The following is a 21,996-nucleotide window of genomic DNA, read 5'->3' as shown; positions in this document are numbered from 1 at the left end:
AAAAACAGGAGGATTCTGGATGAAGTTCTGCAGCGTCTTTTTCCTCTTCTTTATTCACTGTGAACGTGGGAGACCGTGACATCCTCTGCACCAAACTCCGTTCACTTCCTGCTGATTTAAGAGCAGTGACCTGCGACGTCAATATAACCTGCAGTTTGTGTTGTGCGTCAGGACCACGTGACCCAGGAAGTTACACCGGACATCTTTTCCACCTGCAGCAGGTAAGTACACGTGGGTGTGTGTTTGTACAACTTCATATTAAAGTGAGATGCTGATCCTGAACGCGGTTAGCAGCTAATGTTAGCATGTGTTACAGTTTTCACTTGTCTCAGTGACATGTTCACACCTGAACGCATCAGTGGAGCTTTGGTTCAAACTGCAGCCACTTAAACACATCGACTGGAAAAAATGTCGTAGTAACTCATGTCAAATGAATTATTATTAGCATAACCAGCAAACTAAATTACTGAATACAAATATATTTAAATGAAGTTTAAATAAAATTAAAATACTTTTAATATCTGCAGCCTGCACTTCCTGTGTTTGTCCAGCAGATGGAGCCAGAGCACCATCACACACTGCACTCACTGTGTGACGGCCTAAGATATTAATCAATACTTCAATCAAATAAGAACCGATCAGTTAATTTAAAAAAAAAAAAATACAAAAAGAAATCAACAGTATTTATTTCAACACAAATTTGCATCCGTTTCTGTTCTAATAAAATCAATAAAGATAATAAAATATATAAAATACAGAAGATCATTGTTCCTGCTAACATCAGCAGCTCTGCTCTATATTACATTAATTACATTTATTTAAAGCTTTATTTAAACTCTGTGTACGACATTAAATATTATTATTTTTAATGATATAATAACTAATGCTCTTCTTATTTTTAATTTATTTTTATATTCAAATTTTTAAATATATTTCTAACATTAGTTTGCTTCATTATATTGTTTAAATCAGATCAGATCGGAATTTATTATTTTTTCCTAAACGCAGTCAAATGGAAATACCGTCTATGATGTATTGATTAATGGTATTTAATCCATGTCCTTTTTATTGATTGTTATAGTTTGTGTTCTTTGTTTTCTTCTTCGCTGCTTCAATAAATTTCAATGCGTCAATAAAGTTCTGAGGATTAACAATGACGTCAGGAGTCTGAGACAGCAGCTGTCACGTCATCACCCCGCGCCTCAAACCTCGCCTGACATGTAATCGGTCGTGTTGATTTTCTCTGAGCTCACGTTTCCGGTGAAATGTCGGTTTTTCACGACGAAATCGAGATCGAGGACTTTGAATATGACGAGGACACAGAGACGTTTTATTTCCCGTGTCCCTGTGGAGACAGATTCGCCATCACGAAGGTAAGTTTACTGTAAACTAACGGCTAACTGCTAACTGTCATGGTCCCACACTCACCGGCTTCTCACCGAACTCCATTAAAAATCTGTTCACTTTAAGGTTTTCCCCGCTTAGTTATTTATTTATGTGTGATAAGAAAATGTTTAGAGATGTTTGATCACTTGTCAAAATGTTGTAATGAATTCGGCTTGGGTTTGATGATCGTTAGTGTCGGTAAACAGAAGATCTTTAACTATGTCTCCCGAGTAAGTTAATAGAAGACGTTAGGACAAAGACATAAAATTATCATTCTTTTTAACAGAGTTTGGTTGTTCGTTTTCGTGACCTAAATCCACACTAACAGTTTCGTGTTTTATAAATGGACGTTTTTTTTTATTATCAGTGTTTGACTCTACACTGATTTATCATGTTTGGGGGGAAAAAAACACCACACCAAAACCCCTCTGAAAATGTCACTATTTTAAGTTTTCCTCCACTGTGGCGTCTTTAAATAATCATCAGAAAGTATTGTATGAAATTTTACTATTCATCGTGATTTTCTGGTAAATTCGGCAAATTGATTATCCCTCTAACATCATTAAATGTTAATGAAATATCCTATACTTCTCATCAGGTATCTGTAACTTTCCAGAGGACATGGGTGTATAATTTCATGATTTTTCAGTGGAGTTTGGTTTGATGTTTAAACAGTTCAGAAGTGTTCAGTGCAGCTTCACGTTGAGTTATAAATGTGTTAAAAAGGTTTTATGAACATGTGTGTTTATGCTCTGGTTGTTTTTTTACAGGAGGACCTGGAGAACGGAGAGGAGGTGGCAACGTGTCCGAGCTGCTCACTGATTGTGAAAGTCATCTATGATAAGGTCAGTGAACAGATCTCAGACCTGCTGTAAATCCTCCTCACACACACACAGTTCAGTACAGATGTTCAGTCACGAGCTTCAGTTGATTAAAAAGCAGTTTTCTGTTTCAGGACTTGTTCATGTTGGGAGAGATCATCGAAGCTCCGTCGTCTTCAGAGACCAAACTGGAACTGGCTCAGTCCTGAACTCCATCAACCCCCCCCCCCCCCCCCCCCCCCCCCCCCCCCCACTAACTTCTGAAAACTACAGACTGATCCTTTAAACACTCTTTATTTATGCAGACAGACTGAGTTTGAAACCAGGACTAAAGTTTTGTGTAAAGATTATTTTATGGAGGTTGTTGATGCTGATGTGTTCAGGTGCTGCTGGGAAACATCAGATTCTTCACTGTCACTTTTTTAGCAGAAGAAACGTGTGAATATTTATATTATACTTTTCATAACGTTAGTGTTTGTTTGTTGTGTGTTTTCTGAGGGTTTTAATAAACTGATTAAAAAACAAATTTGAAGCTAAATGTATAGTTTTCTTTGTTTTTAGTTTTTCTATTGAAACGACAGAAAATTAACCTGAGCAGTTTGATATGTTGATATTAAACTTCTGAGGGGTTTAACTTGTATCAGTGCTGTATGTGGAGAGTTGTAGTTCCTGACAGTGACCACTGGAGGGCAGTGATGAGGAGAGTTTCTCTGTGAGTCCCTGTCTCTTTAACAGTCCAGTTTGTATTGAAGACATCAGTGTTGGTCTCAGTGTGGTTAACAGCAGTCATTAGTCCAATTCTAACAACAACATTTAGTCTTTTTATCTTTTCTAAACACTTGATGTCACCTGTGTTCATGAGACTGACATCATGCAGTTTACCTGTTCACCACCAGAGGGCGACACCACCTCCTCATCACAGTCAGAGATATTAGATCAGGACTGTTCACTGAAGCTGCTGAACTCTGAGTTTAGATGTTTCTAAATGTTTGTGTCTTTAAACAAAGTCAAACCACATCTGAACTTTTCTGATTATGTTTTACTTCATGTTTCTGACCCCTCCCTCCCTCCTCCATTTCCTGTTTAAAGTTTAGTTTCGTTTTCACCGATCATCGTGGCGCAGTTTGTTTTCTCCGTCTGAAGGTGATGTAGCTGTTTTTACTGTTTTACCTGTGAACACCTGTCGTTACCTGACGCTCCAGTTAATCTAATGTGACTCTAATGTGACGGTAATATGTTTCTGCTGTTATTCTATTGTTACTGTAGCAGAGTCAGAGCTGTCGGTGTAAAGGGAGGAGGACGGAGAGATTCCTCTCCGCCATGTTGTGTGTGTACTGAGCTCGGCCGGACAGCCGCTGGAGAACAGCTCTGACTCTGTCATTACACGGACTCTACAGGACTCATGTGGACTCATGTGGACTCAGTGTGACAGTCAGAGGGACTGAGGTCCTTCACACTCTGTTCATATTAAACTAATATGAGGGATTCAGAAAGAGACCTGGTTCTGCTCCAACAGGAAATAACTAGTTCTTTGTGTCCCTCCTCAGACTTCACCACATTTGACTGTCGTTGTTTTGTACAGTAAAAACAGTTGAAACCAGCTCCAGCAGACAACAGTTTTGTGTTTTCTCAGCATGAGTGATGAGGACAGAGAGGAGGGAGTCCCTCCCTCTAAAACCACTCTGTGTGGGGAACATGAGAGCCAGACCAAAGCTCAGAGGTGAGATGAGGATCTCTAACTGTCCATGACTCTTCTCCATGTCAGAGCTCAGCACTCACATCACTGCACCATCATGATTCACACTCACTGCTCTGTGTGTGTTGTGTTCAAGCCCAGAGCAGCAGATACCACACTCCGCTGGACCTGGACCTGGACCTGGACCCAGCTGTGTGTCCATGAAGAGCAACAAGTCAATGGATCTTCCTCTTAAATTCAAACAATCTGTTAATAGAAGGTGAGAATTAAAAACTGACAGAAAGACTTTTCAGACTAAAAGTTAGTTGCTGTGTTTATTAAAATATTGAACATATTTTTCATCAGTTTTTATCCAACATGTGGATTCATCAGTTCTGTTTTAGTTTCAGGATCCAGCAGCAGAGACCAGACTCTCCTGGACCCAGCTGTCTGTCTTTAAAGAGCGACAAGTCGAAGGACTTTGTTATTAATTTTAAAGGTCGACGTCCATCAGCTGATCAGATGTAAGCTGTAACTGACAGTAAGACTCAGGTTATTCTAGAAAAGAACTAGTTTGTACGACGTGTTGTTGGACCACGTCTGAAATCAAAGTGTTTCTATCTGTTGTGAACGTCCACACTGGAAGGTGGAGGTAAAACTCCGGCCGTCATAGAGAGGGGGGAGACGTGATGTGGTTTAAATATGGAGATAACTCCTCCCATGTTCAGACAGTCTCTCCTGGAAGACATTCATAGTGTCCACCTCAGTCGTTCACATGAAAAGAGACAGAAACAGTTTGTGTTGATTCTCAGTGGGATCAGCAGGACTAGTAAACCTTTACCACTACAGGGAGTCGTCTGATTCACTCTTCACATCCAAACATGACTTGATGGACCTTTAGCTTGTGTCTGTCTCTGTGTGGACAGACATAATGTGAGCTAATTCTTCATTGATTCCTCCACAGAGTGGACCAGGAGAGCTCAGAGGTTCCCAGTGGTCAGTCTGCCCAGCAGCATCAAACACACCTGGACTCCATATTTATGGTCTGTACATGGACAACAACTACTTTTACATCTGTTGTGTTGACAATAATCTCCATGCTGCACTTTTTAGACCAGTGGATTGTCAGTGTGTCCAACATGGATCTGATGTTTGGCTCCATGATTTTAGTTTGATGGAGTCATTCATATAGTTTTCTGTTCCAGCTGCTGGAGGAGAACATCGTCACTTTTGTGAAGAAGGAGCTGAAGAAGATGCAGAAGGTTCTGAGTCCAGATTACCCAGAATGCTTAGAGAGTCAGAGGGAGGATGAGGAGGTGTTGGACGGTGAGGATGAAGAGCAGAGGAGGAGCAGCAGAGAGGAGTTTCTGAAGATCACACTGAACTTCCTGAGGAGAATGAAGCAGGAGGAGCTGGCTGACTGTCTGCAGAGCAGTAAGAGGATTTCTCTAAAGATTTAACATGATGGAGAAATGAGACGTTTACTGACGTCTCAACACATGGAGGGAAATATGTTCATATATGCATTAGTTAGGGAGCAGGGGCACTAAGTAGTAGCTAACACAGAATTTGTTTTGAAACTCACTTGACCTTCTTGTGGTTAAAAAAGTCAGATATAGCTACTTTAAGAAAATATGTTTTGTGTTCTTTCAGAATCTCCTGCTATGTGCCAGCACAACCTCAAATCTAACCTGAAGAAGAAGTTCCAGTGTTTGTTTGAGGGGATCTCTAAAGCAGGAAACCCAACCCTTCTGAATCAGATCTACACAGAGCTCTACATCACAGAGGGAGGGACTGGAGAGGTCAATGATGAACATGAGGTCAGACAGATGGAAACAACATCCAGGAAACCAGACAGGCCAGAAACAACCATCAGACAAGAAGACCTCTTTAAAGCCTCACCTGGAAGAGATGAACCAATCAGAACAGTGATGACAAAGGGAGTGGCTGGCATTGGGAAAACAGTCTTAACACAGAAGTTCAGTCTGGACTGGGCTGAAGACAAAGCCAACCAGGACATACACTTCACATTTCCATTCACTTTCAGAGAGCTGAATGTGCTGAAAGAGAAAAAGTTGAGCTTGGTGGAACTTGTTCATCACTTCTTTACTGAAACCAAAGAAGCAGGAATCTGCAGGTTTGAAGAGTTCCAGGTTGTGTTCATCTTTGACGGTCTGGATGAGTGTCGACTTCCTCTGGACTTCCACAACACTGAGATCCTGACTGATGTTACAGAGTCCACCTCGGTGGACGTGCTGCTGACAAACCTCATCAGGGGGAAACTGCTTCCCTCTGCTCGCCTCTGGATAACCACACGACCTGCAGCAGCCAATCAGATCCCTCCTGAGTGTGTTGACATGGTGACAGAGGTCAGAGGGTTCACTGACCCACAGAAGGAGGAGTACTTCAGGAAGAGGTTCAGATTGAAGAAGCAGGCCAGCAGGATCATGTCCCATATCAAGACCTCACGAAGCCTCCACATCATGTGCCACATCCCAGTCTTCTGCTGGATCACTGCTACAGTTCTGGAGGATGTGTTGAAAACCAGAGAGGGAGGAGAGCTGCCCAAGACCCTGACTCAGATGTACATCCACTTCCTGGTGGTTCAGACCAAAGTGAAGAACATCAAGTATGATGGAGGATCTGGGTCAGATCCACACTGGAGTCCAGAGACCAGGAAGATGATTGGGTCTCTGGGAAAACTGGCTTTTACTCAGCTGCAGAAAGGAAACCTGATCTTCTATGAATCAGACCTGACAGAGTGTGGCATCGATATCAGAGCAGCCTCAGTGTACTCAGGAGTGTTCACACAGATCTTTAAAGAGGAGAGAGGACTGTACCAGGACAAGGTGTTCTGCTTCGTCCATCTGAGTGTTCAGGAGTTTCTGGCTGCTCTTCATGTCCATCTGACCTTCATCAACTCTGGAGTCAATCTGCTGTCAGAAGAACAACCAACCTCCCAGAAGTCTGAAACAAGAAAAGATGACTCTGCAGAGACACAGTTCTACCAGAGTGCTGTGGACAAGGCCTTACAGAGTCCAAATGGACACCTGGACCTGTTCCTCCGCTTCCTCCTGGGTCTTTCACTGCAGACCAATCAGACTCTCCTACGAGGTCTGCTGACTCAGACAGGAAGTGGCTCAGAGACCAATCAGGAAACAGTCCAGTACATCAAGAAGAAGGTTGAAGAGACTCCCTCTGCAGAGAGAAGCATCAACCTGTTCCACTGTCTGAATGAACTGAATGATCGTTCTCTAGTGGAGGAGATCCAACAGTCCCTGAGATCAGGACGTCTCTCCACAGACAAACTGTCTCCTGCTCAATGGTCAGCTCTGGTCTTCATCTTACTGTCATCAGAAAAAGATCTGGACGTGTTTGACCTGAAGAAATACTCTGCTTCAGAGGAGGCTCTTCTGAGGCTGCTGCCAGTGGTCAAAGCCTCTAACAAAGCTCTGTAAGTATATAGATAGTTGGATTCATTCATCGTTATATAAAGACACTGCTGTCTTTTCAACAGGAGAGAAAATAAATTCCTTTCTTCTTTAATTCCTTATCATCATCTCTTCAGATTGAGTGGCTGTAACCTCTCAGAGAGAAGCTGTGAAGCTCTGTCCTCAGTTCTCAGCTCCCAGTCCTCTAGTCTGAGAGATCTGGACCTGAGTAACAACAACCTGAAGGATTCAGGACTGAAGACTCTGTCTGTTGGACTGAAGAGTCCACACTGTTCACTGGAGACTCTCAGGTCAGGATTCATCAACCTGTTTAACTGATGATCATTTAAAATCTGATCTACATCAGTGGATAAACAGTTAACCTGTGTAGGATTGTGTAAAGAACATTTTACTAAAGTTCAACAGGACTTTCTAGACTCAGAGAATTACTTTCCATCAGGAGTTTTCATCTTTTTCTCTGGTTTTTCTTTAGTTGTTGAATGATTTAATTCCACTGATGATGTTGAAGATATTTTCATAGATTTGACTCAAACACATTGAAGCTGAACCAAAGTGAAACAACAAACAAACAGAGCAGCAAGTGTTGACAGAGGGTTCCTGTGTGTTGTGTGTTTTCAGTCTGTCAGGCTGTCTGATCACAGAGGAAGGCTGTGCTTCTCTGGTCTCAGCTCTGAGATCCAACCCCTCCCATCTGAGAGAGCTGGACCTGAGCTACAATCATCCAGGAGACTCAGGAGTGAAGCTGCTGTCTGCTGGACTGGAGGATCCAGACTGGAGACTGGACACTCTCAGGTATGGAGAGGCCTGCTGCAGCCACAGACAATGTCTGATAGAGGAGGAAGAGCTGGAAACATTTTCTCTGTCACAGCTGATGACAGATCTCTACACAAGAGCTTTGACTTCAACAACAACAAGAGAATAATCCAACAGTCTGTGTATGAGAGCCATGTAATGTCCATGTTAGCATGCTGAAAGAGAATGTGCTGGTCTGACCCCCCTCCTCCTTTCAGGGTGGAGCCTGGTGGAGTCCGATGGTTGAGACCAGGTCTGAGGAAGTGTAAGTGTGTTTTTAATGTGATTCCTGAAAACAAAGCAGCTTCAAACTGTCACATCACTGATGTCATGAGTCATCATCAAACTGTCAATCAATGATCAGATCATCCATCAATAACTGCAGCTGTGTTGTGTCTTGTTCTCTCCATCAGATTCCTGTCAACTCACATTTGACACAAACACAGTGAACAGAGAACTCAAACTGTCTGACGACAACAGGAAGGTGACATGGGTGGAGGAGAATCAGTCATATCCTGATCATCCAGACAGATTTGATCACTGGCCTCAGCTGCTGTGTAGAACTGGTCTGACTGGTCGCTGTTACTGGGAGGTCGAGTGGAGTGGAAAGGTTGAAATATCAGTAAGTTACAGAGGAATCAGCAGGAAAGGAAAACACGATGACGGCAGGTTTGGAGGGAACAATCAGTCCTGGAGTCTGAGATGGTCTGAAGTTTATCGTTACTCTGTTTGTCACAATAACAGAGAAACATATATCTCTTCCTCCTCCACCTCCTCCTCCTCCTCTGTCTCTAACAGAGTAGCAGTGTATGTGGACTGTCCTGCTGGCTCTCTGTCCTTCTACAGAGTCTCCTCTGACTCTCTGATCCACCTCCACACCTTCAACACCACATTCACTGAACCTCTGTATCCTGGGTTTGGGTTCTTGTCCTTGTTCTCTCCTGTTTCCTCAGTGTCTCTGTGTTCAGTGTAGCAGAGTCTGATAGTTCAGTCTGTTCATGTCTGTCTCTGTCACTCAGACTTCACAGATTAATGTATTAAATCAGTTTAATTTTAAAACTCTTCTAAATGACTCCTTGTAAACTTCTCCCTCTTACAGTTCTTTAAAAATATATGCTATGATTATTACAGGATAAAACTTCTGTTGATGTTCCGTTCCAATGAACATAACTTTTCTAGGATGTTGAGATCTATGATTTCTGTCTTCTGACTCCACCATGTTTAATAGCCAATCACAGTGTCCCACATCATCTAAAGTGGACAGCAGTAGAGACACACCCCCTTTTTCAGCAAACATGGAATTAATCGTATTGTTAAAGAACATTGTGTTTAAATTGTATTTAAATGTGAGCTGTTATATTACTTATACATGTCAAAATATCGTTTGAAAGATATATAGCCTTTATTGATTTTTTCAATCAAAATCTGTCCATTGGAATGGTCAGCAGATCTGAATGTCACAGATTTCCTAATTATTTAATCAGCTTATTAAGCATCTTACTGATGATGTACAGAAAATATCTAATATATTGCTGTAACTGAGGATGAGTTTTATTATTCTGTTAAATCATACATGCAGTGTGTTTTAAAGCATCACTTAATTTGTTTATTTGCCTTTGAAATAAAACCCACCATTACTATAGTTTTTTGTGTTTGTAACATAATTAATGGGGCGACACAGTGGTGTGGTCGTTAGCACTGTTGGTTAAGTGGTAACTCTAGATTGTCTGTATGTGTGAATGTCAGTGTGAATGGTTGTTTGTCTCTGTATGTCATCCCTGTAATGGACTGGTGATCTGTCCAGGCTGGGACTGGCTATCCACGGTCGCCTTGGTTGTGTTTTTAACAGTGCATCTTCATGTCACCTCCTCACATTTTTTACAGTGTATTTCCTGGTCTCTACCCTCTTTATTTTCACAGTTTTCCCCTTCTGAACATTTTTACAGTGCATCCTCTGGTTGTGTTTTTTTTTTTCAAAGTAAGATTGTTTTGTCTTTTTATGATTCCTCCATCAGTCAGTTTCCAAAGATCAATATCAGTATTGACCTCAGTATTTATAGCAGTTTAATAATGTGTGTGTTCACATATAGAGAGTCATGATCAGACTGATGAACATTAGAGCTAAAATAATGCAGTGAATGTGTCATAATGTCAGTGTGAATCTCAGTATCATTGTCAGTGCTGTATGTGGAGAGTTGTAGTTCCTGACAGTGACCACTGGAGGGCAGTGATGAGGAGAGTTTCTCTGTGAGTCTCTGTGTCTTTAACAGTCCAGTTTGTATTGAAGACATCAGTGTTGGTCTCAGTGTGGTTAACAGCAGTCATTAGTCCAATTCTAACAACAACATTTAGTCTTTTTATCTTTTCTAAACACTTGGAGCAGTTTAAAGATTCTCTGCTGATAATGTTGCCACCTACATTAACGAGTGTAAAGTCAAAGCTGCTGCTGCTGAGGCTGCTGTTCTCACAGAGGAATATGTCTTAACTAACAAAGTTACCTTTGAGTCCTGTTGCTGGTGTTAAAGTGGTCAGGGGGACAGTCTGATAATGATGTGTGTAATTATTAAGGAAAAGAGGAACTGGAAAGCTGAATGTTTTGGTTTGGCTCTGCAGGTGTTCACAGTTCCACTGTAAAGACACTGGACTGTGATTTAGTGAAGGCTGAGCTTAGGATGGGTGTACGCCCTCTGTTGATGATTGAGGGTATAGCTGTCGTTGTGGGAAATGGTCTGGCTGGTAGTTGTGTCTGGACTGATGTTCCTCCACCTGTCCAGCGTCTCCTTCTCCTCTAGAACAGCCTGGATGCGTTCAGTCATGTGATGCTGGTGCAGACGACGCCTGTTTACCACACTGATTCCAACAGAGATATGTTCAGTACAAACACTGAGTCATGCAGGTGTAAGAGATGCATTTAAGTGACAGATCAGGTCTGACCTTAGTGATGAGATGTGGTTGGGGGGAGGAACTGTGGATCAGGTCTTACTGGATTCCTTGCAGGGCTGGAAGGAAATGAAAGAACAGATTCTGAGGTAAAGTCAGTCTTAAAGAAAAGTAAATGTTAATAGACATTGTGAAATGAATCAGATTGAGGCTCCAACATGTTTTCCTAAAACATAGAAGATACAACACTGAGAGGAAAACCTTGGATCAGAGATTGTCAGATTGAAGGGCTGTTATGTTTTCAGTTAAATTTTTCTTTAGCCAAAATGAAAACCACCACCTGTTTACAACAGCAGGTCTTCATGTTACAGGTCTATATCCAAGAATATGATGTATTAAGTTGTTCCTCCTGCAGAGCTCAGTGACACACCCAGAACTGTCAACACTGCCAACCAACCATAGAGGAAGAAACTCCTGTTCCAGCCCCTCCCTCCTGTCCTCCTACCTATCACAGGTGGAGTCTGAGTCAGTCCAGGTAACAGCTCACCTGTGTCACATCTTTTCTCTGCAGGTGTGGAGTGGAGAGTTTTCTTCTTCAGCTCTTTGGAGTTTGAATCAAGTGTAAGTTTCTCTGTTTGATCCTTTCAGTTTGTCTTTAGTGACTTCAGTCTTTGTTTCTGGATGATGTTTGGAGCAGTGGTTTGCTTCTTATTCCATCAGGACGTTTGGTGAACTCCTGTGTTTGAAGATAAATGTCCATATTCATGTCCTACATTTCCCTCAGATGAAAGGCTTTCAAAGTCCCTGTTCTTAAAACTTTGATGTTTTTGTCTTTATGGATTGGATCAAATCTTGAAAATGGGTTTTTCAAAAGAAAAAACGGATTACATAATCGGATTAGATCATGTAATCCAGTCCTTTTAGCAGGATTGGGATCACTTTGATCCAAAAACTCTGGATTATACTGATCCCATCAGAAGGGTGGATTCAGTGTGGATTTCAGGCCCAAAATATAATGAAACTTTAAAATTGTATCAAATAATACTATATTTGGATCATGCAGTATAGCCTACAAGATATCCTATTTATTCATAAGGTTTTAATTTGATTTGTTCATCCATCAGACTACAGTGATTAGGTAAGCTATAAGGTATTCAGCCTTTCAGTATAGGCCTACAGCAAAGTAGAAAGAGTTTGGCCTCATAAAATAATCTCCCAAACAGCTGTCAATATTGACCACAAATAATATATTAATTTCTGTCATTAATTAATGTGTATTCATCACAATCAAAGATATTTTTGTTTTGTTTTTAGATTATTTTTTACTGATACATGCAATGATAAAACAGAATAACAAAGCAATGACATCGCTGGTTTTCGAAATCCAAAACAAATCCAAATCAGAAACAGTGTCTAACTATTGTGTCCCTTGTTGCTCGTTCTGGCAGAATGCAGGAGGTTGGTCAGGGTCTCCAAGGGGCTCAGGTGCATCATTGTCAGCACACAGAGGGACATTGCACTTGGTAGTGATGTTGTGCAGGACAATACAGGCAAGGGTTATGTTGCAGGCTTTCTGAGGTTCCTACATTGTGATTTCCTATCCTGTTTGAGCGCTGGTTATCCAGATTTGGTGATCCTGAAAAGTTTCTATCTGGGTAAGATTGATCCAATTCGATGTTGCTTTGAAAAACCGGCTCAAAAGTAAAATGGATTACGTGGTCATGGATAGCAAAAAAAGGATTACCAAATCCGGATCAATTTTATCCGGATTAAACCTTTTGAAAAACCGGGCCCAGGAAATGAAGTTGATCTGGATCAGATCAACATGAGGTTCAGGTCTAACTGAGCTGAGCTTCACTGACTGCAGCTCCATGACTCCATCTAGTGGACTGATAGTAGAAGTACAGCAGCTGATGAACTGACTGACACCTTGTTTCCTGGTTATAGTTTAGTTTCACTATTAACGATCATCGTAGCGCAGTTTGTTTTCTCCGTCTGAAGGTAAAGTGACTGTTTTTACTGTTTTACTGGTGAACACCTGTCGTTACCTGAGTTACCTGCAGTTACTGAAGTGTTATTCTAATGTTATTCTACTGTTGTTTTAATGTTACTGTAGCAGAGTCAGAGCTGTAAATGTAAAGATATGAACTCTCTCCTCCATGTTGTGTGTGTAGCTGTATCAGTGGAGTCAGAGTCAGTTGTAGTTGCAGGATTTCTCCTTGTGTAAGCTGCAGTGTGTGATGTTGTTTCTCTTCATTGTGATGTGGTGAAATGTTTTCCTTGTGTTAGTTTTGGACGACAGCTCAGCAGGAACTGAACTCCACTTTCCCACCTTCCTCCCTCACCTCCTGTTTATTGGAAATAAAATCCTGGTTCACCTCAAACTTTCTAAAATTAAACAGCAATAAAACTGAGATCCTTCTGGTTGGCACCAAATCCACTCTTTCCAAAGTTGACAGCTTCTCCCTCACTATCAACAGCTCCCCAGTTTCCCCTTCCCCTCAAGAGTCTGGGTGTCATCCTCGACAGCACACTATCATTCCAATCTCATATTAATAACATCACCTGGTCTGCATATTTCCATCTACGCAACAAAAATCGACTCCGCCCCTCCCTCACCCCTCATGCTGCTTCCATCCTTCCCCACAGCCTCGTCACCTCCCGCATTGACTACTGCAACCCCCCCCTTTTTCCTCAAAAGTCCCTCCATAAGCTTCAACTGGTCCAGAACTCTGCCGCTCGTATTATCACCACAACCCCCTCTTTCCATCACATCACCCTCATCCTTCAGCAACTCCACTGGCTCCCGGTTAAGCAGCGCATTGAATTCAAACTCCTCCTGCTTACTTTCAAAGCCATACACAACCCCCCATATTTATCTGACCTCCTACACATCACCACCCTGTCCCGTTCCCTCAGATCTTCCTCCTCCATTCATCTCTGTGTACCCTCTGCCCGTCTCAGCACCATGGGGAGCAGAGCATTCAGCTGCTCTGCTCCCCAGCTCTGGAACTCTTTGCCACCAGCCCTCCGAAACGTTGACTCCTTTCCTGTTTTCAAATCCAGACTCAAAACCCATCTGTTTAAGACTGCCTTCTCACTTTAACCTTCCTACTGCAACTTCACCGCCCTACATTTCTTTTATGTTGTTTCTATCCATTGTTGTTTTTTATTGATTATTGTATATTGTAAGAGTTTTTTATTGTTTGTTGTATGATTCTTTTGTTTATTATATATTGTACAGTGTCCTTGGGTGTCAGAAAGGCACTTATAAATAAAATGTATTATTATTATTATTATTATAACTATGAGGACCAACTGTACCTGATCCATGTGATCAAACAGATCCAGAAATCCAGAGAGAAGCTGGTTCTGTCTCTGTGGTTGTTGACAGTCAAACAGAAAAGCTGTTTCTGTTGAAGACAGGGTCTCTGAGTCTCTGTGGTCTGTTGCTGGATTTAGTTGTTGGTTTGTTACCAGAGGCCCTGACAGAAGTTTAGACAGAAAACATAAAGTCATGTTGTTATCAGTCATATTTTCAGTGCAGCTACAGCTGTAGTTTGTTTCTTATAGATCCTTAAAAACCAACCTTACTCATTGAAACTCGTTAAAAACGTTACATTACTTTCTGAATGACAGATGAGTCTCTGCTTGTTGACAACACAAAGACTTTACCTGTACAGACTGAGCTACATGTCCTCACTTGTCGTTACAAAGATCTGGCTTTTTCATGAAGGTCAAACTGATTCAGTGAATGGAAAAGGTCATAGATGCATCGTAAGCTGCTCAGTTGATGAGCAGATGAATGATTAGTGTTTTGTGTTTTCTCAGCATGAGTGATGAGGACAGAGAGGAGGGAGTCCCTCCCTCTAAAACCACTCTGTGTGGGGAACATGAGAGCCAGACCAAAGCTCAGAGGTGAGATGAGGATCTCTAACTGTCCATGACTCTTCTCCATGTCAGAGCTCAGCACTCACATCACTGCACCATCATTATTCACACTCACTGCTCTGTGTGTGTTGTGTTCAAGCCCAGAGCAGCAGATACCACACTCTGCTGGACCTGGACCTGAACCTGGACCTGGACCTGGACCCAGCTGTTTGTCCATGAAGAGCAACAAGTCAATTGATATTCCTCTTCATTTCAGACAGTCTGTTGATAGAAGGTGAGAATTAAAAACTGACAAAGACATTTCAGACTAAAAGTTAGTTGCTGTGTTTATTAAAATATTGAACATATTTTTCATCAGTTTTTATCCAACATGCAGATTCATCAGTTCTGTTTTTGTTTCAGGATCCAGCAGCAGAGACCAGACTCTCCTGGACCCAGCTGTCTGTCTTTAAAGAGCGACGAGTCGAAGGACTGGGAAATTAATTTTAAAGGTGGACGTCCATCAGCTGATCAGATGTAAGCTGTAACTGACAGTAAGACTCAGGTTATTCTAGAAAAGAACTAGTTTGTACGACGTGTTGTTGGACCACGTCTGAAATCAAAGTGTTTCTATCTGTTGTGAACGTCCACACTGGAAGGTGGAGGTAAAACTCCGGCCGTCATAGAGAGGGGGGAGACGTGATGTGGTTTAAATATGGAGATAACTCCTCCCATGTTCAGACAGTCTCTCCTGGAAGACATTCATAGTGTCCACCTCAGTTGTTGACATGAAAAGAGACAGAAACAGTTTGTGTTGATTCTCAGTGGGATCAGCAGGACTAGTAAACCTTTACCACTACAGGGAGTCGTCTGATTCATTCTTCACATCCAAACATGACTTGATGGACCTTTAGCTTGTGTCTGTCTCTGTGTGGACAGACATAATGTGAGCTAATTCTTCATGATTCCTCCACAGAGTGGACCAGGAGAGCTCAGAGGTTCCCAGTGCTCAGTCTGCCCAGCAGCATCAAACACACCTGGACTCCATATTTATGGTCTGTACATGGACAACAACTACTTTTACATCTGTTGTGTTGACAATAATCTCCATGCTGCACTTTTTAGACCAGTGGATTGTCAGTGTGTCCAACATGGATCTGATGTTTGGCTCCATGATTTTAGTTTGATGGAGTCATTCATATAGTTTTCTGTTCCAGCTGCTGGAGGAGAACATCGTCACTTTTGTGAAGAAGGAGCTGAAGAAGATGCAGAAGGTTCTGAGTCCAGATTACCCAGAATGCTTAGAGAGTCAGAGGGAGGATGAGGAGGTGTTGGACGGTGAGGATGAAGAGCAGAGGAGGAGCAGCAGAGAGGAGTTTCTGAAGATCACACTGAACTTCCTGAGGAGAATGAAGCAGGAGGAGCTGGCTGACTGTCTGCAGAGTAGTAAGAGGATTTCTCTACAGATTTAGAATACAAGCTTTCAAACAGTGGTATCCTCCCAATCTTTGTTGCAACGAGGCATCTGTTGTTCATATCTTAGTTTCAGGAAACAGGACAGGGGTGGGTGGGTGGGGGGGGGGGCAAGGGTTACTAAGGAGTAGCTAACACTGAGTTTGTTCAGAGTCTCTCATGCCTGTGGTTAGCCATAGCTACTTTAAGAAAATGTGTTTTTGTCTTCTTTCAGAATCTTCTGCTATGTGCCCACCTAGACTTAAATCTAACCTGAAGAAGAAGTTCCAGTGTTTGTTTGAGGGGATCTCTAAATCAGGAAACCCAACCTTTCTGAATCAGATCTACACAGAGCTCTACATCACAGAGGGAGGGACTGGAGAGGTCAATGATGAACATGAGATCAGACAGATGGAAACAACATCCAGGAAACCAGACAGACCAGAAACAACCATCAGACAAGAAGACATCTTTAAAGCCTCACCTGGAAGAGATGAACCAATCAGAACAGTGATGACAAAGGGAGTGGCTGGCATTGGGAAAACAGTCTTAACACAGAAGTTCACTCTGGACTGGGCTGAAGACAAAGCCAACCAGGACATACACTTCACATTTCCATTCACTTTCAGAGAGCTGAATGTGCTGAAAGAGAAAAAGTTGAGCTTGGTGGAACTTGTTCATCACTTCTTTACTGAAACCAAAGAAGCAGGAATCTGCAGGTTTGAAGAGTTCCAGGTTGTGTTCATCTTTGACGGTCTGGATGAGTGTCGACTTCCTCTGGACTTCCACAACACTGAGATCCTGACTGATGTTACAGAGTCCACCTCGGTGGACGTGCTGCTGACAAACCTCATCAGGGGGAAACTGCTTCCCTCTGCTCGCCTCTGGATAACCACACGACCTGCAGCAGCCAATCAGATCCCTCCTGAGTGTGTTGACATGGTGACAGAGGTCAGAGGGTTCACTGACCCACAGAAGGAGGAGTACTTCAGGAAGAGGTTCAGAGATGAGGATCAGGCCAGCAGGATCATCTCCCACATCAAGACCTCACGAAGCCTCCACATCATGTGCCACATCCCAGTCTTCTGCTGGATCACTGCTACAGTTCTGGAGGATGTGTTGAAAACCAGAGAGGGAGGAGAGCTGCCCAAGACCCTGACTCAGATGTACATCTACTTCCTGGTGGTTCAGTCCAAACTGAAGAACATCAAGTATGATGGAGGATCTGGGACAGATCCACACTGGAGTCCAGAGACCAGGAAGATGATTGGGTCTCTGGGAAAACTGGCTTTTGATCAGCTGCAGAAAGGAAACCTGATCTTCTATGAATCAGACCTGACAGAGTGTGGCATCGATATCAGAGCAGCCTCAGTGTACTCAGGAGTGTTCACACAGATCTTTAAAGAGGAGAGAGGACTGTACCAGGACAAGGTGTTCTGCTTCGTCCATCTGAGTGTTCAGGAGTTTCTGGCTGCTCTTCATGTCCATCTGACCTTCATCAACTCTGGAGTCAATCTGCTGTCAGAAGAACAACCAACCTCCCAGAAGTCTCAAACAAGAAAAGATGACTCTGCAGAGACACGGTTGTACCAGAGTGCTGTGGACAAGGCCTTACAGAGTCCAAATGGACACCTGGACCTGTTCCTCCGCTTCCTCCTGGGTCTTTCACTACAGACCAATCAGACTCTCCTACGAGGTCTGCTGACTCAGACAGGAAGTGGTTCAGAGACCAATCAGGAAACAGTCCAGTACATCAAGAAGAAGGTTGAAGAGACTCCCTCTGCAGAGAGAAGCATCAACCTGTTCCACTGTCTGGATGAACTGAATGATCGTTCTCTAGTGGAGGAGATCCAACAGTCCCTGAGTTCAGGAAGTCTCTCCACAGATAAACTGTCTCCTGCTCAATGGTCAGCTCTGGTCTTCATCTTACTGTCATCAGAAAAAGATCTGGACGTGTTTGACCTGAAGAAATACTCTGCTTCAGAGGAGGCTCTTCTGAGGCTGCTGCCAGTGGTCAAAGCCTCTAACAAAGCTCTGTAAGTATATAGATAGTTGGATTCATTCATCGTTATATAAAGACACTGCTGTCTTTTCAACAGGAGAGAAAATAAATTCCTTTCTTCTTTAATTCCTTATCATCATCTCTTCAGACTGAGTGGCTGTAACCTCTCAGAGAGAAGCTGTGAAGCTCTGTCCTCAGTTCTCAGCTCCCAGTCCTCTAGTCTGAGAGATCTGGACCTGAGTAACAACAACCTGGATGATTCAGGACTGAAGACTCTGTCTGTTGGACTGAAGAGTCCACACTGTTCACTGGAGACTCTCAGGTCAGGATTCATCAACCTGTTTAACTGATGATCATTTAAAATCTGATCTACATCAGTGGATAAACAGTTAACCTGTGTAGGATTGTGTAAAGAACATTTTACTAAAGTTCAACAGGACTTTCGAGACTCAGAGAATTACTTTCCATCAGGAGTTTTCATCTTTTTCTCTGGTTTTTCTTTAGTTGTTGAATGATTTAATTCCACTGATGATGTTGAAGATATTTTCATAGATTTGACTCAAACACATTGAAGCTGAACCAAAGTGAAACAACAAACAAACAGAGCAGCAAGTGTTGACAGAGGGTTCCTGTGTGTTGTGTGTTTTCAGTCTGTCAGGCTGTCTGATCACAGAGGAAGGCTGTGCTTCTCTGGTCTCAGCTCTGAGATCCAACCCCTCCCATCTGAGAGAGCTGGACCTGAGCTACAATCATCCAGGAGACTCAGGAGTGAAGCTGCTGTCTGCTGGACTGGAGGATCCAGACTGGAGACTGGACACTCTCAGGTATGGAGAGGCCTGCTGCAGCCACAGACAATGTCTGATAGAGGAGGAAGAGCTGGAAACATTTTCTCTGTCACAGCTGATGACAGATCTCTACACAAGAGCTTTGACTTCAACAACAACAAGAGAATAATCCAACAGTCTGTGTATGAGAGCCATGTAATGTCCATGTTAGCATGCTGAAAGAGAATGTGCTGGTCTGACCCCCCTCCTCCTTTCAGGGTGGAGCCTGGTGGAGTCCGATGGTTGAGACCAGGTCTGAGGAAGTGTAAGTGTGTTTTTAATGTGATTCCTGAAAACAAAGCAGCTTCAAACTGTCACATCACTGATCAGATCATCGATCAATAACTGCAGCTGTATTGTGTCTTGTTCTCTCCATCAGATTCCTGTCAACTCACAATCGACACAAACACAGTGAACACAAAGATCAAACTGTCTGACAACAACAGGAAGGTGACACTTGTGGATGAGGATCAGTCATATCCTGATCATCCAGACAGATTTGATCAGTGTCTTCAGCTGCTGTGTAGAACTGGTCTGACTGGTCGCTGTTACTGGGAGGTCGAGTGTATTGGAGAGGTTTATATCTCAGTGAGTTACAGAGGAATCAGCAGGAAAGGAGACAGAGAATATCACAAGTTTGGAAGGAACGATCAGTCCTGGAATCTGTTCTGCTCTGATGTTTATGGTTACTCTGTTTGTCACAATAACAGAGAAACATATATCTCCTCCTCCTCCTCCTCCTCTCTCTGTCACAGAGTAGCAGTGTATGTGGACTGTCCTGCTGGCTCTCTGTCCTTCTACAGAGTCTCCTCTGACTCTCTGATCCACCTCCACACCATCAACACCACATTCACTGAACCTCTGTATCCTGCGTTTGGGTTCTTTAGACCTGGTGCCTCAGTGTTTCTGTGTTCAGTGTAGCAGAGTCTCCTCCTGTCAGAGAAACTTTCTATTGAACAGATAGTTCAGTCTGTTCATGTCTGTCTCTGTCACTCACACTTTTTCAGATTCATGTATTAAATCAGTTAATTTTTTAACTCTTCTAAATGAATCCTTGTAAACACCTTCCTTTTCCAGTCCTTTAAAGATGGAAGCTACGATTATTACAGGATAAAAATGTTGTTGACGTTTATTTTTTAAAAACCCATTAGATCCAGATCCCTCAATCATTCCAATGGCCATAACTTTCCTAGGATGTCTAGATCTATGATATCTGTGATCCAACTCCACCCAAATGCACAAATGTATTTGATTGGATATTTAAGAGCCAGTCACACTGTCCCACATCATCTAAAGTGGACAGCAGTAGAGCCACCCCCCCTTTTACAGCAGAAATGGCTGACCATGAGACATCTCATTTGTCTTTAAACTGTTTTTAAAGTATAATGAGCCATTGTATTAATCAAAATATCTTAATGATTTACCCATCAGAATGGTCAATGAGGATCTGAATGTCACTAATTTTTATTTTTTAATTACTTAATTTTAACAATCAGCTTATTATGCTTCGTATCCATTGATTATACACACAGAACATTCAAGGTCATTCTTCTCTCTGGAGATATTTCGAAAATGGAGAAATTTCCGAGTTATTTTAGTTATTTTATTGAACTAATACTATATATTTATGCAACATGTTTTAAAGCATCACCAGTTCACCATTTATGTTTCTTGAGAATATTTAATTTGAATTGTACTATTTGGTAGACAGTTCAGATTCTGTGTCTATTCGAATGGACAGAAAATAATACATTGTTACATACTTTAGTCACAACCATTACCAATGATTGAGTGCATTTAGAGAAGAAATCTAGTGTTACGATGGTTTGGAACATAGTTTTGTTCTGATTGGATTCCTTCTGATGATTATTTTTTTGTCTTTTCACAATAAAAGCATCACTGTGAATATCAGTGTTGTGTCTTTCTCTGAATCTTAGGATGACTGAGCTGATTCAGTTCACACTAAAACACTGTCACAGTTTGTTGAAAGGTCTGAGAAAAGACAAAGACAGTCAGTGAAAATGATCCTGACTCTGTGTTGAAGGTTTATGTCCAGAGGAAAGACTGAAAGCTTCTAGGAAATTAGGTTTTACAGTATCTTTGTCCAAGAGGCTCCAGAAGATCAGTGACTCTCTGATTTAATTTTGAAAGCTGATGTCCAGAGGAAAGACTGAAATTCTCCAAGTCTGAAAACATGTCCAAAGTTTTGAGGTCATAGGTTTTAATCCTCAGAAGATTCAGTGAAGTTTGAAGTCCAAAACCCAAACTGAAAACTCACGATCTCTAATATCTAAACGTTGTGTGTTTGATTCTGAGTATGTCAGAAATTCCATCACCCAACACTACAAACCTTTTAGAAATGATGTCTCTGACCAGATATCTCATGGTGTTAAAGGACTCGGGTGTTTTGTGTTGGGAGATTTTGTAAACTGTTTAATACGACTTAATCACAAGATAAAGATTTAAGCATTTAAAAACACATGATGTTAAAAACCCTAACCCTAACTATCTTTTCACCACCAGATGGCGCCACATCAGCATCATCTCCTATGACCAGAAATGTTCTACATTTAACAGCGTTAACGGTGATTGTGAATGAAGTTCTGCAGCTTCTGTCTTCTGTGAGTTTTTTTTTTTTGTTGTTTTTTTTTTTTTTTGAATGGACGTCAGAGACTTTGTGTGTGTTCAGAGTTATGACGGATATCGTTATATACTTTAGATACTTGGATACTTTACGATCTGGCTGTAAACTCTGGAGACAGTCCTGAATGAAAAGTTTTTCCCCACACACAACAGAAACCTCTCAGTTGTATTCTTGTTTCTGAACATATTAAATGTGTTT

General features: G+C 42.0%; 2 protein-coding genes across 11 annotated transcripts; both read left to right on the top strand.

The window, feature by feature from the left end:
* Positions 1-1,175: 1,175 nt before the first annotated feature.
* Positions 1,176-2,739, top strand: LOC108892651 (diphthamide biosynthesis protein 3). The gene is made up of 3 exons (XM_018690338.1): positions 1,176-1,373; positions 2,157-2,231; positions 2,342-2,739. Exons 1-3 carry the CDS (start codon positions 1,266-1,268, stop codon positions 2,414-2,416), a joined length of 258 nt encoding a protein of 85 aa, XP_018545854.1. The 5' UTR covers positions 1,176-1,265; the 3' UTR covers positions 2,417-2,739.
* A 372-nt stretch (positions 2,740-3,111) lies between these two features.
* LOC108892648 (NACHT, LRR and PYD domains-containing protein 3-like) lies at positions 3,112-20,965 on the top strand. Of its 10 annotated transcripts, none has more exons than XM_051067992.1 (12): positions 3,112-3,350; positions 3,841-3,927; positions 4,040-4,162; positions 4,293-4,406; positions 4,847-4,925; positions 5,088-5,316; positions 5,536-7,336; positions 7,451-7,624; positions 18,479-18,652; positions 18,981-19,154; positions 19,373-19,419; positions 19,534-20,965. In XM_051067992.1, exons 2-12 carry the CDS (start codon positions 3,842-3,844, stop codon positions 20,073-20,075), a joined length of 3,543 nt encoding a protein of 1,180 aa, XP_050923949.1. In that variant the 5' UTR covers positions 3,112-3,350; position 3,841; the 3' UTR covers positions 20,076-20,965. The 10 variants fall into 10 exon arrangements, with proteins under 10 accessions (XP_050923949.1, XP_050923948.1, XP_050923955.1 ...); XM_051067991.1 differs by having other exon boundaries at positions 4,287-4,406; XM_051067998.1 differs by lacking the exon at positions 7,451-7,624 and adding an exon at positions 18,025-18,364 and having other exon boundaries at positions 4,287-4,406; positions 5,536-6,996; positions 19,534-20,964.
* Positions 20,966-21,996: the final 1,031 nt, after the last annotated feature.

This window comes from Lates calcarifer, unplaced genomic scaffold (assembly GCF_001640805.2).
Source record: "Lates calcarifer isolate ASB-BC8 unplaced genomic scaffold, TLL_Latcal_v3 _unitig_2283_quiver_1093, whole genome shotgun sequence".
Lineage (NCBI taxonomy): Eukaryota > Metazoa > Chordata > Actinopteri > Centropomidae > Lates > Lates calcarifer.
This window is presented reverse-complemented; position numbering and strand designations above follow the sequence as displayed.